This window comes from Papio anubis, chromosome 16, assembly GCF_008728515.1.
Source record: "Papio anubis isolate 15944 chromosome 16, Panubis1.0, whole genome shotgun sequence".
Lineage (NCBI taxonomy): Eukaryota > Metazoa > Chordata > Mammalia > Primates > Cercopithecidae > Papio > Papio anubis.
The window spans coordinates 14,416,433-14,433,669 of record NC_044991.1 but is presented as its reverse complement, the minus strand read 5'-3'; the positions used below and the strand labels follow the sequence as shown (position 1 = coordinate 14,433,669).

Below are 17,237 nucleotides of genomic sequence, written 5' to 3'. Positions count from 1 at the left end.
GAAACAGGTGTCTCTTAACTCCAGGGACGTGGGACGTGAGCAGAGACCATCCATTTGGAGATTCCAAGGATCTAGTGACTACAAATAGGGCTCAGCTTCACCATCGACACCACAGGAAAAGTCACCCTGGATGTCTGCAGCTCCAGAGGAGGGGGCTTGGGCCAAAATCTTGGGTCCAGACAAAATTTCAGCCACTGAGAAGGCAAACCCAACTTCAGCCACTGAGAAGGCAAACCCAACTTCAGCCACTGAGAAGGCAAACCCAACTTCAGCCACTGAGAAGAAGGCAAACCCTGAAATTGCTTTGGAAGAGGTATGGTGATATCACTACCACCATCTAGTGGAAGCTGGAAGTGTCGACGGCCAAAGGCTCCCAGCCACCACCCCCACCCTGCCCTGCCCAGCCAATGGAGAGGTGTGCTTGGCCAGGTCATGCCAGATGTCATTGTCTGTGTGCACCATGACAGGGACCCCAGCGCCCTGTTCTGCTCTCTTTTTCCAGGGACCCTGGAAGCAGGTGGCGAGCTTCAAGCTGGGCATTTGACAATGGGGGCTTCTGAAGGCATCAGTGGCTAGCGGAGACAAACAGCCTAGGACTGCAAAGTGCAGGGGAAGGGAATTGTGTTTCATGCCCACAGCCCCTGGGGACCCCATAGGAGGCTGAGGGAGCAGCCACTGGTCCCGGCCACTCACAGCCCGGCCACTAGCAGCATCTCATGGACAATCCTTTTTGTCTTTCCTCAGATGGAAAAATTGGGCTCTGAGTAACAGGTGTCAGCTTCAGGGAGGTTTAGAAGTAGGTATCAAAATGACAGACACAGTCAAGCTCATAATATTTTCCCGCTGAAGTCAAGACAAATGTGTGTTTCATTGTGGTGCACATATAACATTTAAGAGAACTGGATTCATTCACAGAGTTAACAGAGTTTTTGGATTCAAATTTGAAATAGGTCACTGAGTAATTGATTTAAATGCAGGATTTCAGGTTGAACTCCTCTCTGAGGGTGCTGCAAATAAGCATTAGCCCAGGGAGAGGGAGAAGCCTCTAGCTCGGTGGATGTCAAACAGGAGAAATGAGGAGTGGAAGGTGGGGAGGGTGCTGTGAGCACCCACAGCACCAGGATCTCTGGAACATGCACCAAGGAGCACCACCAACCTCTATCCCCTTCCCTCCAGCAGCCAGGAGACAAAGGAGACTCTTGTCTGGAGTCATTGCTGTGCCAAAACATGACCTTAAACATAATAGCATCTTGGCTGAGCGCGGTGGCTCACACCAGTAATCCCAGCACTTTGGGAGGCCGAGGCGGGAGGATCACCTGAGGCCAGGAGTTTGAGACCAGCCTGGCCAACATGGTGAAACCCTGTCTCTACTAAAAACACAAAAATTAGCCGGGCATGGTGGTGCGCACCTGTAGTCCCAGCTACTTGGGAGTCTGAGGCAGGAGAATCATTTGAACCTGGATGGCAGAGGTTGCAGTGAGCTGAAATCACGCCACTGCACTCCAGCCTGGGCGATAGAGCGAGACTCCATCTCAAATTAATTAATTAATTAATTTAATTAATTAATAGCACTTAGCTGCTGTGGAAAACCATATGGCAGTTCTTTGAAAACTTAAACATGGAATTACCATAGGATCCTTCAATTCTACTTCTGGGAATACACCCGACAGCATGAAAACAGGGACCTGACCAGATGTTTGTACAGCCATGCTCACAGCAACATCGTTCACCATAGCCAAAAGAGGGAGGCAACCCAGGTGTCCATTGACAGATGAATGGATAAGCAAAATGCGACGTGTACACACAGGGAATATTATTCAGCCTTAAAGAGGAAGGAAACTCTGACCCATGCTACAACAGGGCTGAACCTTAAGGACATTCTGCTAAGTGAAATAAGCCCGTCACAAAAGGACACATGCGGTAGGATTCCATTCATGTGAGGTTCTTACGGTGGTCAAATGTGTAAAGATAGGGAACAGAGTGGTGGTTGTCAGGGGCTGGGGGAGGGAGAATGAGGAGTTCATGTTTACTGGGTACAAAGTGTCAGTTTTGCAAGAGAAGAGTTCTGTCGGTGATGGTAGTTGCGCAACAATGTGAATGTAATTCCACCGAACTGTACACTTAAAAATGGTTAAAAAGACAAATTTTAGGTTATATTTTACCACAATTAAAATATTTTAAAATCCCTTCAAAGCCCAACCTTTGCAGAATAATAATAATAATAATAATAATAATAATAGCACCTGAGCCCTTTTTGGTTTGCAAAACATTTTCACACACATGCTTCACATACATGCTTCAACAACGGCCCTGTGATAAAAACATTTATTAATTTGGCTTCCTAGAGGAGAAAACTAAGGTTCAAATGGGGTGAAATGGCCAGGTGCGGTGGCTCATGCCTGTAATCCCAGCATTTTGGGAAGCCCAGGCAGGTGGATCTCCTGAGGTCAGGAGTTCGAGACCAGCCTGGCCAACATGGCAAAACCCCGTCTCAACTAAAAATACAAAAATTAGCCGGGTGTGGTAGAGCGCGCCTGTAGTCCCAGCTACTCAGGAGGCTGAGGCACGAGAATCACTTGAACCTGGGTGGCACATGTTGCAGTGAGTCAAGATCGCACCACTGCTCTCCAGCCTGGCTGACGGGGACTCTGTCTCAAAAAAAAAAAAAAAAAAAAAAAAAGGCCAGGTGCAGTGGCTCACGCCTGTAATCCCAACACTTTGGAGGTCAGGAGTTTGAGATCAGCCCGACCAACATGGTGAAACCCATCTCTACTAAAAATACAAAAATATTAGTCGGGCGTGGTGGTGCGCACCTGTAATCCCAGCTACTCAGGAGGCTGAAGCAGAAGAATCGCTTGAACCTGGGAGGCGGAGGTTGCAGTGAGCTGAGATTGCGCCACTGCACTCCAGCCTGGGTGACAGAGTGAGATTCCATCTCAGGGGAGGGAGAGAAAAAAAAAAGATTCTGACAAAATGCCGTGAAGATCATCTGTAGACCTTGTTAAAGTGGAGTCACATTCAGAGGGTTGGGGGGCGGGGTCTGAAAGTTTCTAAGGGGACCCACATGGAGCCAATGCTGTCGGTGCAAGGACCGCCATCCAGCAGCAAAGATCCAGTGTACTTTAATAGACAAGGAAGCTAGCCGGGAAGGGAGTGACTTGTCCAGGGTGACAGGCCAGGGTGGCACATAGGAAGCTAATGGCCAGGGAATGTGCATGCAGCTGTTTTGCCAAAAATTAGCCACCTCCTTAAGCTGACCCAGATAGTGTCCACTTTTTTAAAATTATTTTTTATTTATTTTTTTGAGACAGAGTCTCACTCTGTCACCCAGGCTGGAGTGCAGTGGCACAGATCTCCGCTCACTGCAACCTCTGCCTCCCGGGTTCAAGCGATTCTCCTGCCTCGGCCTCCAGAGTAGTTGGGATTACAGGCACGCACCACCCAGCCCGGCTAATTTTTTTGTATTTTTAGTAGAGATGGGATTTCGCCATGGTCTTGAACTCCTGATCTCAGGTGATCCCTCTGCCTCGGCCTCCCAAGTGCTGGGATTACAGGCGTGAGCCACCGTACCCGGCCTTGAACCAAGGTTTCTAAGATGCTCTTAGCCTCCTTGGATCTGGCCTAGCACACCTTTCCATCTTATCTTTTCTGCACAACCGCCCACAGCTAGCCCAGCCTACGCCTCAGCCAGTCTGGCTCCCTGACGATGCAGAGCCGGCACCGGCTGCAGAAGCCAGGCCCAGTCCTGTCCAGGGCCCCCTGGCCGCAGACAAACGCTACAGACACGGCTGGTAGCACATGGTTCTCTTTATTGTGATGCTCAGTGGAAAACATCCGTAAACCAGCTTACTGTAGTGGTGACAGCCGCAACACATGCTAAGGCACTTTTATTATATAAAAAAGGGGTGGGGTGAGAGTTTCACTCACTCCTTTGTGACAGCAACTGGGACCTGAATTCAGAGCTTTGTAGGCATTACGCAGCTTTTATATCGCTTCGTGATTTAAGAGTTTGTTTCCTTTAAAAAAAAAAAAAAAATGCCTTCTTTGCCGTAAGTCTCAATGCAGCATATACAAAAGTTAGGAATACAAGTAAATTCGGCAACCAGTGTAGACCAGTGAGGACGAGCTAACTCTCTTATAAACAAAGGCAGTGAGAAAGACTCGGAATTTTATCATTTATTACGAGAAAGGGGAAAAAAAGAAAACCTTGTTTTGCTTTCAAAAATATCTGTGCAGGTGGCAGATTTTTAAACTATACGAGTCAACGGTGCAGGTAAAGGACCCTCGGGCCCAGTCCTAGAGTAGACACGAGATCGCCTGGCAGGGCTGCTGGCCCCTCGAACGCTCTGGCTGTCATACTTGGGACAAGTCCCTTAACCATTAAATATATTTGGTCCCCAAAAGTGTTGGGAGAAGCCACTGGAAGGCTGCTGGCCTTCCCTGCTTGACCCCGGCAGCCTTGCTGTGGCAGAGGCAGGCTGTCCTCGGTAAAGGAGGGGAGGGGGCATTGCACTTGAGACATTTTAGAATCAGGAGGGAGACAGTGGACAGGGGCGCTGCCTGGGACAGGGCGGGGAGGAATCCACTCCTCCCCCCACCCCAGCATTCTGTGCCCTGCACAGAGGTGGAGCCCCAGGGCCTGCTCCTTCCGGACCGCCCAGAGCCACGGGAGTGGGAGGCCCAAGGGGCAGAGGTGTGTGAGGTCACCACGTGTGATTGCCAACAGCAAAGAAAGGAGGAGTGGGGGCGCTGGTGGCAGAGGTCAGGGAGGCTGACGACTGCGGGGGGTCCGACTACCAAAACGCCTTCAGTCTGAAGAAAAATAGATTCATAGAAACTCTGGCCCCTCCCCGGGGGCCTGCCCTTCTCGCCTCAACATCTTGTGCTTTTTGGCAAGAGGGGGCTGAGGAGCCTGCTGGTCGCTCTCTGCCTGGGCCCGGGCCCTGTCTCTTTGGTATCAGATTCTGAGCGGGGGAGGGAGCTGGAAGGGGATGCAGCAGAGGAAGCCAAATGCCCTCAACAACGCCTGGAGGGAAACAGGATGGGGGGACGGGGCTGAGGGCAGGGGGAGGCGTTCACAGCAGTCCCAAGAAGGTGGGGAGAGGCCTGCTGCAGGGTCTGGGAAGGGGAGGCTGTGGTGTCCGTCTGCCCATCCATCTCAGGCTGCAGGAGAAGAGACTTATTCGGCAGGTTTGGCCTCAGCCCCATCCGCTTTGCCATCCACCTCCTCGTCGGAACCATCGCCAGCGCCTTTCCGGGCCATTCGGCGGGGCATGACAAACGGCAGGTCCCCGCGCCTAGGGGCAGAGGCAGAGGCAGAGGGTCAGTGGGCGCAGACAGGCCAGGGGCGGCCGCAGCACAGCACACACATCTCAAAGCGAATTCGAGAGGGAAACCAGGCGCCTGGCCGCTCCCACCAGGAAGAAGCAAGGCGGAGCCTTGGGAGCCACAGGTGAGCTGGACAGGACCGCTCTCAGGAAAGCAGGCAAAGCTTCCCGCAAAATGTTTCGGTGTCAGACATCCTCACACACAACCGTAGCACAAAAACAGTTCAGGCAAACAGGACCAATTACAACAGGAAAGGCACAAAAGTAAGTGTAAAATGCCACCCTCTGTTGCAACTCCTATAAAACCGGTGAAACCAAGACAGGTAAACAGGTGTGCTTGTTCACACAGAGTACAAAGCCGGGCACCCTCTTTCTACCACATGGCAGAAAATTCATATCCATTACTGACTCCTTATGCTTAAAAAAAGAGTGCCATGAAGGCCTGGCGCAGTGGCTCACGCTTGTAATTTCAGCACTTTGAGAGGCCGAAGTGGGTGGGTCACCTGAGGTCAGGAGTTTGAGACCAGCCTGACCAACATGGTGAAACCCCATCTCTACTAAAAATACAAAAATCAGCTGGGCATAGTGGTGCATGCCTGTAATCCCGCTACTCCAGAGGCTGAGGGAGGACAATCACTTGAACCCGGGAGGAGGTTGCAGTGAGCTGAGACTGCACCATTGCACTCCAGTCTGGGCAACAAGAGTGAAAATCCATCTCAAACAAACAAACAAACAAGATCCCCATGAAAAAGAGGTAAGAAATGAGAGTCTCAGAGAATAAGATCCTCTGCTTCAAACATTCACTACTTGTTGAGTGTTAACACTCCCTGGGAAATGCAAAGGAGCCTTTTTCACCTCTGTAGACATTGTTTATGAGGCCCGTATTCATTTTGTAGATATTTATGAGGCACCTAATATGTGCCAGGACTGGGCCAGGTGGCCTCAAGCAACTTCTAATTCAAAAGACAACAGACTTTTAGGACAGGCTAGGAATAAACTACCTAGAGTTTACTGTGTGTTCAAAACACTAAGCTGAAGCCTCAAAGGCAAGAAGCCAGAAGGGACAGAGACTGCTTTGTGCAGTCCTTTCTTGGTGTCATTTGTGGTTTGCTTGTGGGCTGTGGTTGAGGAACAAGCTACCTTTTGAGAGAAGTGCCGAGGCAAAGGGGTGGGTTGGGCGGTGGGGGCTCACCTGAGCTTGTTCTTGAGGGAGCTGACCTCGCGGTTCATGGCATCGGCCGTCTCGGTGGCGTCCTCCAGCTCGCGCTGCAGTTTCCGGCGGGAGGCGTTGGCCCGCTGGGCCTCCTCTTCGGCCTCCTCCAGCTGCCGCTTGAGCTGCTTCAGGCGGGTGGATGCCTTGTCGGCCTGTGGAGATGGACGTGTGGCCCGTGGCCCTGGTTAGGGGCTCTGGGCGTGCAGCCAGCCAGCCTCACTGCCCTGCCTGTTGCCCCATCTGCTGCCCAGCCCGGCTGCCCTTCTCACTGCCCCACCAGCGCCCGCACCTGGTCCTTGTACTGCTCGGCATTCCTCCGCTCATCATCCACCTGCAGCAGCACATCCTTCAGCTTCTTCTCCGTCCGACGCACCTGTTTGCAGGCTGCCTGGCGCTCCCTGCATGACAGACAAGGTGGCTCAGAGGGAACACCCTCCTTCAGAGGGTCCGGCCAACAAACCCTAACATGGACCACCTGTTCCCCGGGGCTCGCTGGCATCTAGGGATCACCTAGGGAGGCCTTTGCTGGACACCTATGTGTGCCTGGCTTCTTACGATGGGCACTGCAAAAAGCCCCATTTACAGATGGGGAAACGGGCGCAGGTAAGGGAAGTGACACACCTCAAAGGGCATCTGTGTAACCGGAAAAGAGGTTTGGGGGCCTACTGTAACCCCCATTCCCTCCAAGGAAGTCTCAGTCCTGCTGAGCCCACAGAACAACTGCCCGGGTGGGCAGGACCCCCCTCTACCTCCTGCTCTGATTCACCCTCAGAGACAGCCACTAAAGCTCCTGGCTTTAGAGGTGGAACAGAGAATCCCGTTCAAACCCCTCAAGCTCCCCCAACCACCCAACCTGTGGAAGGGATGGGGGCCCCATCAGGAGGGAGGGAAACAGCCCCCAGGACTCAGGAGACAGAGAGCTGGTTGTGGCCCAGATTTGGGCAGGACTGCAGGGGGGCTGGAGTTTTTGCCAGGATGGCTGGGGTTGGGCGGGGTCAAGGGCACGTACTTGGTCTCGTTGTCCAGCTGCTCCTCCAGCTGTGCGATCTTGGCCTCGAGGGCAGTGATGGAGGCCTTGTACTTGGACTTGACAGTGCCCTCCATCTCCTGCAGCTTGACCTTGAGCTCCTTGTTCTGGCGCTCCAGCTGCTGCCGAGCATTCTCGTTCTTCTGGGCGTGGCTGCGCTCCAGGTTCAGGTCGGTGTTGATCTGGTCGATCTACAGAAGGAGGGCCAGTGACCTCGGGAAGGGCTGGGGCCCTGGCTGGAGGGCACGAGCAGGGCCGGAGGAAGGTGGCAGCAGGATCTCACCAAACCCTTGGGGTCCAGAGTCTTGGGTCTCCCAGAAAAGGGAGGATTAGAAACTTCTGAACACCCAACACAGAAGCCAGAGGGGACTCTTTCATGTCCAGGTGCCTGGACATGTTCCCATAAGCACCTGGGGAGCAGCTGGCACTTGGCCTGTGCTTCTGCCGGCTGGGTCTGAGGCCAGCTCTGCCGTGGTGGCTCCAGAGCCCAGGGTGGGAGAAGGCCTGGCACCCACCTGCAGGTTGGCCTTCTTCAGCCGGTCGTTGATCAGCTCCGTGTTGCCCTGCTCCTCCTCCAGCTCCTCCTCCAGCTGGGCGATGCGGGCCTCCAGACGCCGCTTCTCCTCCAACGCCAGGGCTCTGTGGGGTGGGTGGGAAAAGTGAGGGGCCTACCCTGGGGGCACAGCTGGTCCCCCTCAACTCTGTCCCCTCACTCAGCTCACCCTTTGCCACTGCTGTTGGCGATCTCATCAGCCAGCTCATCCCGCTCCTGCTGGGCCTGGCGCTTGGCACGCTCCGCGGCTGCCAGTTCCTGCCACAAAGACCCAGAGTGTGACCTGAAGGCAGCCACAGCCCTGCAAGACCATCCTTCCCAGCCCCGGGCACCCTCCTCTCAAGCCCTTCCCCAGGCCCACCTCCCCCAGGAAGCCCTTCCCCCAGAAACCCTCTAGCTCACAGGCTGGTGCCCCCCTGGAGTCATAGCTTAAGCACCACATGTTTCTAAAACTCTTACATTTAAGTGCTAGGAATCAAGCCAGGTGCCAGGGTGTGGCGATAAGAAGTGTCCTGGCCTAACCAGGGAGACCATGTGGACAGAGCTACTCGGTGTGGCCCCTCCCTATTTGGGTGAGCCAGAGCCTAGAGTCAGCTCCGGAGGCCACAGGCAGATGGCTACACCCTGGTCGCACTCGCAGCCAGCACATCACACTGCAGGGCACCCTCCAGAGCCCGGAAACACTTCAGGACAGGCTCAGGTGAGACGGGTAGGGTGGCCGAGGGGACGCCCAGACCCCTTCTCACCAGGCACCATTCATAGCAGGAGGTGGTGGCAGCCCCAAAGCCTCATCTCATGTGAGGGATGCCAGTTTCACACACACACACTCTCATTGTACCAGGGAGCCCCGCTATGTAATGGAACCCTGGAGGCAATCGTTTGTAACATGAGAGCCATCCCCAGCCAAATCCTGGAGCCCAGTCGGACCCTAGCCCTGTCCTCAACTGAAGGCCCCATGCTGCCACCTGCTGGCTGCAGGGCAGCGGTGCCGCTCTCCACTGCAGCCCCACCCACCTCCTGCAACTGGATCATCTCGGCCTCCATGCTCTTCAGCTTCTTCTCGTTCTCTTTGGCCTGGGCCAGGATCTCCTCACGGGAGGCGCGGGTGTCATCCAGCTCGCGCATGCAGTCCTTCATCTGGGCCTGGGGTGGCGACAGAGGCTTGGCACCCCACCCAGCTCCTTGGCCCTCCACCCCCACCCTCGTGGGTCACCTCGCCAGCAGGGCTCATGGCTGGTGCTCCGCTCGATGCTTTATTTAACCAACTAACCGTGGTGACAGGGCGAAAAGGCAACTAAAGGCAAACACCTCTGTGACCCACCCCATCATGCACACTTTGACAGTGCTGGTCACCGTGGACGTGAGCCCAAGCTGAGCTTCATTTCCTACTTTCTGTCCCCTCCTGTGGGCCGGAAGCCGGTGCCCATGGTGCCACCCCTAAATGTGCACCTGCCCCTCAACACCAGTGCCCAGGCTGCCGGGCCGTCCCCACCACAGGCAGGAAACACCTTTCCTTTTGTTATTCTCCTGTTATTTGTTTTAACACTAAAGATCTTTGTCAAATAGCCTTTTTTTCCTTTTGCAGATAAACCCTAAATTGAGATTCCCCAAACCAAAGAGTATGACTGGCTGTGTACAGCTCGACCACACCAGTAAAAAAATGCCACCAGCAATCAGAGTATCTATGCCCACAACCTTGACCACAGAGAGGTTTTAAAGTTTTTGTGGGTTTTTTTTTTAACACGTAAAAAAAGTTTTTTTAAACTAAGGTTATTCTTGTTACATGATATGGTGTATCAGAGCTGTTTTTACGTGTTAATTATTCTTTAATTATTGGTGAGGTAAAGATTTCCAAGTACGTGTCCCGCACTCTGGGCTGCTGCTCAGAACCATCACCCCAGAGCCCAGAAGGCTGGAGAGTGTCAGCACCCGGCTGATTCTGGAAATCTGCATTAAGTGAGACCTTCTCGAACTCCACCCATGTCTAGGCTTGTACTTGTTTGCTTCTGTGTTTTATGTACTCAGTCATTCACCGTTTTGCAAGTCTGCTGTTGGACTATCATGTTTCCACTCACCTCCGAGCCTCTGAGTCTCTGTCAGTGAGATGGGGCTGGAAGCACCCAGGACCTTCCCAGGAGGCACCACCCTGCCAGGTTCCCGCCCTGGGCCCGGCCCCTTCACATGTAGTTGTCTGGGTCGGGCCCCGCCCGCCCTCACCTGCAGCTTCCGCAGCTGTTTGATGGCTTCCTCCCGGTTCTTGTTGGCTGAGTCGATGTGTGCCTCCAGGTCCTTCAGGTCCATTTCCAGCTTCTTCCGGGCAGCCACTGCCATCGAGCGCTGCTTCCTCTCATCCTCCAGCTCTGCCTCCATCTCCCGCACCTGGGGGAAGGAAAATCAATAGCTTGGGAAGCTGGACCCACTCAGAGACCCTGCCCTAGCTCTGAACTCAGGAGCCTCAGGCCGGTTCTGCAGGATCCATGGGGCCTTGGGGGGCCAGTGGGGATTACTGACCATAAGAACTCTAAGAAGGTGAGTCACTGAACCCCGAGACAGGGGGCTGGAAAGAAGGGATATGGGAGGGGAGGCGTGGTCAAGGGGCCCTAACATAATCCAAGTGGAAGGAGAGAACAGAAGCCTGCGTGAAGCCAGGGCAGCCTTGGGCACTCGTGGGGTAGCAGGAGGCCATGCACACCTGTCTGACCAGCTGCTTCTTCTTCTCCTCGCTCTGCTCGTCCCGGCCCTGCAGATCCCGCTCGAACTGGGCCTTCATGGCCTGCAGGTTGACCTCCAGCCGCAGTTTGGCGTCTTCAGTGGCCTGCAGCTCATCCTCCAGCTCTTCCAGCTGCGTCTTCATCTCCTCCACCTGCTGCTCCAGGGCCCGCTTGGACTTCTCCAGCTCGTGGACCTGAGCCCCAGAGAGCCCAAGTCAGGAGCAAAGGGACTGGCAGGTCCCTGGGTCTGTGAGACCCGGAGTCTGTGCACACACCGACCCTCTGTGATGACCCCACTCGGGCCCCTCCCAAGAGCTGGCTGCCAGGTCCAGCACTCACGCTCTTGCCCACGTCGTCCTTGGAGCTCATGAGGTCCTCCATCTCCGTGCGGAACTGCTTGTTGAGCCGCTCCAGCTCCGCCTTCTGCTCCATGGCTTCCTCCAGGGCCCGGGCCAGCGACAGCGCCTTGGTCTCCTTCTCTCGGGCCTCCGCCTCAGCCCGGTCGCGCTCCTCTGCGTACTTGGCAGAGATGGTCTTCTCCTCTGCCAGGAGCTGGGAGAGAGGTGGGCACCATGAGGCTCAGCACCACAGGCTCAGAGCTACGGCCCCCGGCAGGGCAGAGCAGCTGGGCCTAAGCTCCCTGGGGAAAGAGGAGCCCAGAGGCCATGGCGGAGAGGAGCAGTTCTAGGAAGCACAGGCCCAGGGCTGTGCCCGGAAGAACACACACAGTCCTGTGCATCCTCATGATGGGATGACTGCCGACTGGGGCAGGCACTGCTGTGAACGCCATGTCGTAACATCTGTTTAATTTTCATCACTTACTAATCGTAACCCTTTATGGCATGCTGCCCCTTCCGTGAGAGCCCTCCAAACCTGTAAGAGCTTTGGTTCTCCTGAACCAAAGTTGGCATTTTGTTGGCATTTTTCATGGAGTGAATGCCAAGCTGGCTGCCAGGAAGCCTGAACCCCATTTGTGGTCTCCTCTAACGAAAGCTTCTGTCCCCTGGCATCTGTTCTCTGTGTGCACCCACCTGGCTCTATCCTATTTCCCCAGCTTCCCTTCCTTTTGGCCCGAACCTTAATTATTCCATGGGTGGCTGATCACTTCCTAAAGGGCCAGATAGTGTATTCTTTAGAGTACGCAGGCCCTACGGTCTCTGCAGCAATGGCTCAACCCCACTACCACAGCTCAAAGCAACCAAAGACAACGCGAGAACGACGGAGTGTGGCTGTGTTCACTCCATCTTTCCCCACGAAACGCAGTGGGCTGGACCCGACTGCCGCAGTCAGCTGCCCGGTGTCTTCTACTGTTCTATCCCGCCCCTGAGTCCGCATCCCCCTCAGCTGCCCTCTGATATTTTGGAAAAGGAAGCGATATGAGTGCATAAATAAATCGTTTAAAAGACAGTCAAACCACTTAATTACAGAAAATCTGAAAAATGTAAAAAACCAGAAAGGAAAAGTCACTCCTCAACCCATCACATGAAGACACCCTCTTCCACTGGCCTTCTCCCTGGGCCCCTCGACAAGCCAGAGACTGGGGGGCCTCCAAGCGCTGCCCCACACGGCCCTCCCGGGCAAGACCTTGAGGGAGCCCAGGTTTTCTCTGATGGGCCCTTCGCCTTGGACTCAGTGCTTGAAGAAGAAATACAAAGGATGGAGCCAGTGGCCACACACCTGGTCAAACTTCTTCTGCTTCTTCTCCAGGTTGCATGCGCTCTGGCGTTGATGGTCCAGGTCCACCAGCAGGTCATCCAGCTCCTGCTGCAGCCGCGTCTTGGTCTTCTCCAGCTTGTCGTAGGCGGCCACCTTCTCCTCGTGCCGCTGGCTCAGGCCCTCCAGGTCCTTCTGGAGCTTCCTCTTCACCTCCTCAGCGGTTTCCAGGCACCCCACACTGTCCTCCATCTTCTTCTTCATGTCGGCCACCTGGGCAGACGCCAGGAGTAAGCAGACGCCCGAGATGGCACCTGCTCAGGTGGCACACCCATCCCTGGGGCAGCTGGGAGCCTGCCTGCCACACCGTGGAAGGGGCACCAGGGATCTGCCCAGTTATGAAACCGTCTCCCCCAGTCACTTCCCTCTCCATGGGGGCGAGACAAATGGAGCTTCTGCAAAGGGGCATACATCTACCGTGTGAAGCCCGGGGGAGGTTGACCCCCAGGCCCACTGTGGGGGCTCCCAGCCCTCATCCACACCAAGCCTCTCGCTCCACGGAGACCACTCCCAGAGAGCAGGGCCAGTGCCCTGAAACCTGCAGTCACGCACACTCACGGGCTGCTCCCACCCTGACTGCGGAACGGACTCCCAGCCCATCCCGAGGTGGCTCAGGCCTTCTGGCCTGGCATATGGAGGCCCAAGATAGGATCTAGAGCAGGAGCTCTGAATATATATTAGGCTACGGACCCCTTGGCAGTCTAGAGAGGCCTAGGGACTCCTTCTCATGACAGTGTTTTAACAGCCATTAAATAAACATATGGGATCACCAAGGCAACCAGTACAGAAAAATGCAGTGTTCACACATTCTAAAACACCATGGCTCAGGAAGCCACGTGCTGCTAGGTAGCACATCAGACAGCAAACTCGGCGTAGGCCTGGGAACCACGAGGCCAAGGAGCTCGGCCGCAACCCTGACAGGGTAACTGGCCATTTCTACAGATGACGAGGGTGCAGGGACTGCCACCACCGTGGCTTGCTGCCTACATCCATCATGGAAGCAATGCTGAATTTCAGCTAAAGACTGGTGAAAATAAAGGTGTAAAATAGTGAAAATAGTGGTGTCCCCCATCTAAGTCCACAGACCCCTGGATTCCTCTCCTAGGGACTCAGGCTGAGAGCCCTGATGTGGGAGAGCAGGGTGGGCTTCCCTGGGGGAGAGCAGCAATGGGCTGGCCCAGTGGGCAGGGCTGTCCTGCAGTGCCCAGGCCAGTGCCCGGCCAGCAGCTCCCCAGCCTGCAGAGTGGGGCCGGTTCCCCAGCCTCCAAACCTGGGCATGGAGGGTGGCGATCTGCTTCTCCAGGTTGTGCTTGGCCTCCTCCTCCTCCTCCAGCTGCTCCCGGAAGGAATTCTTCTCGTCCTCCACCTGCTTGAGCTTGGTGCTCAGGCTCAGCTTCTGCCGGTTCTCCTCCTGCAGCAGCTCCTACTCGCAGGTTGAGAGGGGTGTGGGCGCTCAGGAGAGCGGTGTCTGAAACCCAGGAACTCCACACCCTTGAGGAGAGAGAGGAGCTGGTCCTGCTGATTTAGGGGATGGCCACGTAAAGACCTGACGGGAGCTAGGAGGATGCAGAGACCCACGCACGGGATGAAGGAGATGAAGGAGAGGATGGGCAGTCCGATGGGTTCTGGAGCTAATGTCGTGGACACCGGGGCCTTCCTGGAGGAGTTCACCTTCTGGGAACCTGGCACCACCCTTACCTGAGTGTCCTGCAGCTGGGACTCCAGCGCGGAGAAGTCCTTGGTGAGCTTGCTGGACTTGCTGTCGGACTGGCTGAGAAGCCCGGTCACGTTGTCCAGCTCCACCTGCACCGGGCGGGGAGACGCAAAGGACCATGGACCCAGCCCCACCGCTCCTGCCCCACCGCTCCTGCCCCACCTCAGCTCCTTTACGTAAAGCTGGACCTGAGTCACAAGCTGAAGCGTGAGGGTCTGAGGAGCCAGTTTGAGAAGAGAGAGAGACACAGAGCACACATGCACCCGGGGGTCTGGGCCACCACTGCTGCTGGCACCCACTGCCCGCGCCGGGATCCCGGCGGAGGCCTCACCTGCAGCTTGGTGACCTTGTCGGCCAGCTCCGTGCGCACGCGCTCTCCCTCGTTGAACTTGACCTGCAGCTCCTGCAGCTGCGCCTCCACTTTCTTGCGCTTGTGCTCCGAGTCCCCTTTGCCCTGCAGCAGCACCTTCACCTCGTTGGCCAGCTCCCCCCGCTCATTCTCCAGGGTCTGCTTTGCCTTCTCGAGGTTGGCTTTCACCTGGCGGGGAAGAAAGCAAAGACGTGAGTGGCGGCCTCCTGACACAAGGCTGGCTGGTCTGTCATCACTGGACTCTAGATCCAGACATTGCTACTTCTGCAGCCCTGACGACGGTGCGCCCGAGTCCTGGACTCAGAAGGCTCAGGCCTCATCTGTCCTGTCCTCTTCTCTCTTGGCTGGTGGGTGACACTTGGCTCCTGTCTTCACTGCTTAGGACCTCAGCTTCCCCATCTCTAAAATAATACCTGCCCAGCCTTCTACCCTGGGTAGAGGCCAGGTTCTAGAGCACAGCACTGGTGTTGCAGATGTTAGCAATATTTATAATGCAATGAGGGGAACTGTAATTGTTTGTAGTTAGACTTCCAATAAAGCCTGTCTGAAGTCTGATGTTTAAAGTAACGACGTAATGTTTTCACCCTCACATAACTACATGAGACAGACCTATCATAATCTTCCCTTGTGAACAGGGAAACTGAGGCACAAGTCACGAAGACCCTAAGATGGGGAGCCTGGCCTCAGAACCAGGCAGTTGAGTTGGATCCTGCAGCTGCTCTGCAGGACTGATTCGGATTCTGTGGGCCCAGCACGGGGAACCCTGCCTTCCCGCTGCGGTCTCAGGGAGGCTCCGCACCCGCTTCGTCTGCTCCAGCTGCTCCGCCAGCTCCTCCACGGCCTGCGAGTGCTTCTGCCTCATCTCCTGGATCTGGGCCTCGTGGGTCTTGGCCTCCTCCTCCAAGGTCTTCTTCAGGATGTTCACCTCCTGCTCACGTTTCGACCTGGACAGAGAAATCCCCTCAGAGTGGAGGCTGGGAGCACTGGAGCGAGGCTGCCCCTGGGGCTCTTCCCTGACCAAAGAGAGGCCTGACCAGGGCACAGGCACTCCAGGCAGCTTCTCTACCCATCGGCCCCTCCTGACCATCTATCCCATGGGCCGGCCTGAAAGACGCACTGTGAGAGGCTTCTGTAGCCTTTCAGCTTTAAAGCCCGCCCTTGCCTCACCCCCAACTTTGAGTCAGATTCTTCAACAGGCTTTCTACTCTGTAGACAGAAACCGCTGAGGAACCAGCAGCTTCCATGCCTGCTGGCGCATAACAGGGCCACGGGGCGCGCGCGTGTGTGTGTCTGTGTGTGTGTGAATGCGCGTGCGCACAGAGGCCCGGGGTCCATGTCTCCAAGCCAAGGCCCCCGTGGCTGCCCTCCCCATCCCCAGGGACTTGGTCCCAGGGCACACCTGAGCTCCTGCTGGGCAGCTGTGGTATCCAGCGTGTCCTCCAACTCTGTTTTCAGCGCCTCCAGCTCTTCCCCAAGGTCCCGTTTCTGCTTCTCAGCTTTATTTCTGGAAGCACGTTCAGACTCCAGGTCTTCCTGGAGTTCCGAGATCTGAGATTCCAGCTCCCGGATCTTCTTGAGGGCCATGTTCTTCTGGGCAGCTTCCTCTTCCACTCTGCCAAAGCGACCAGCAATATCAGTATAAGGTCAGTTTCACCCCCAAGGAGCAGAGTTTGCGGGACAGGCCTGAGAGAGGTGCGGCAGCCAAAGCTGCCTCTGGTGGTCACAATCATGGCACTTAGGGTGGCTGTCAGCAGAAACAACATCTGAGGCAACCAGACTGAAGGGCAACACCCCTCTGAGAACCAGAAAACCTTATAGGGGAATTGTTTCAATTTCCAAAGTAAGATTCACTGCTTCAAATATTTTTAAAAGTCAAATGATTTGTGGCCGGGCGCGGTGGCTCACGCCTGTAATCCCAGCACTTTGGGAGGCCGAGGCGAGCGGATCACGAGGTCAGGAGATCGAGACCATCCTGGCTAACACGGTGAAACCCCGTCTCTACTAAAAACACAAAAAAATTAGCCGGGCGTGGTGGCGGGTGCCTGTAGTCCCAGCTACTCGGGAGGCTGAGGCAGGAGAATGGCGTGAACCCGGGAGGCGGAGTTTGCAGTGAGCCGAGATTGCACCACTGCACTCCAGCCTGGGTGACAGAGCGAGACCGTCTCAAAAAAAAAAAAAAAAAAAAAAAAAAGTCAAATGATTTGTTAAATGGGAAGGAAAGGAAATAAAATATTACACCACAGGATGACTGCAACTCAGTAAAAATATGAACGTGCTATGGACTTTAGATGGTTGTGAGGAGTCAATGTAGGTTCACCAATTAGAACAAACACACCACTGCGCTGGGGGGTGTTGGCAGCTGGGGAGGCGGTACGTGAGTGGGGCAGCGGAAGATGGAGAAACTTCTGCTGACTCCTGCTGTGAATCTAAAACTACTCTACAAAATAAAGTCGCTTTCTTTTTTTTTTTTTTTTTTGAGACGGAGTCTGGCTCTGTCGCCCAGGCTGGAGTGCAGTGGCCGGATCTCAGCTCACTGCAAGCTCCGCCTCCCGGGTTCACGCCATTCTCCCGCCTCAGCCTCCCAAGTAGCTGGGACTACAGGTGCCCGC

The 17,237-nt window shown here is 55.2% G+C and overlaps 1 protein-coding gene across 1 annotated transcript in view; it reads right to left on the bottom strand.

Annotated features, from left to right (window-relative positions):
- Nucleotides 1–3,789: 3,789 nt before the first annotated feature.
- MYH9 (myosin heavy chain 9) overlaps nucleotides 3,790–17,237 on the bottom strand; it is a 106,661-nt gene continuing 93,213 nt past the window's right edge. Inside the window, exons 26-41 of the mRNA XM_009217225.3 lie at nucleotides 16,028–16,240; nucleotides 15,428–15,572; nucleotides 14,590–14,796; nucleotides 14,243–14,347; nucleotides 13,815–13,967; nucleotides 12,509–12,757; nucleotides 11,171–11,383; nucleotides 10,813–11,025; nucleotides 10,338–10,499; nucleotides 9,135–9,263; nucleotides 8,290–8,378; nucleotides 8,083–8,206; nucleotides 7,550–7,758; nucleotides 6,830–6,938; nucleotides 6,520–6,692; nucleotides 3,790–5,297 (exon numbers count right to left, since the gene is read on the bottom strand). Coding sequence (XP_009215489.2) covers nucleotides 5,180–5,297; nucleotides 6,520–6,692; nucleotides 6,830–6,938; nucleotides 7,550–7,758; nucleotides 8,083–8,206; nucleotides 8,290–8,378; nucleotides 9,135–9,263; nucleotides 10,338–10,499; nucleotides 10,813–11,025; nucleotides 11,171–11,383; nucleotides 12,509–12,757; nucleotides 13,815–13,967; nucleotides 14,243–14,347; nucleotides 14,590–14,796; nucleotides 15,428–15,572; nucleotides 16,028–16,240 — 2,611 coding nt within the window. The 3' untranslated portion in view covers nucleotides 3,790–5,179. The remainder of the gene's footprint in view (nucleotides 5,298–6,519; nucleotides 6,693–6,829; nucleotides 6,939–7,549; nucleotides 7,759–8,082; nucleotides 8,207–8,289; nucleotides 8,379–9,134; nucleotides 9,264–10,337; nucleotides 10,500–10,812; nucleotides 11,026–11,170; nucleotides 11,384–12,508; nucleotides 12,758–13,814; nucleotides 13,968–14,242; nucleotides 14,348–14,589; nucleotides 14,797–15,427; nucleotides 15,573–16,027; nucleotides 16,241–17,237) is intronic.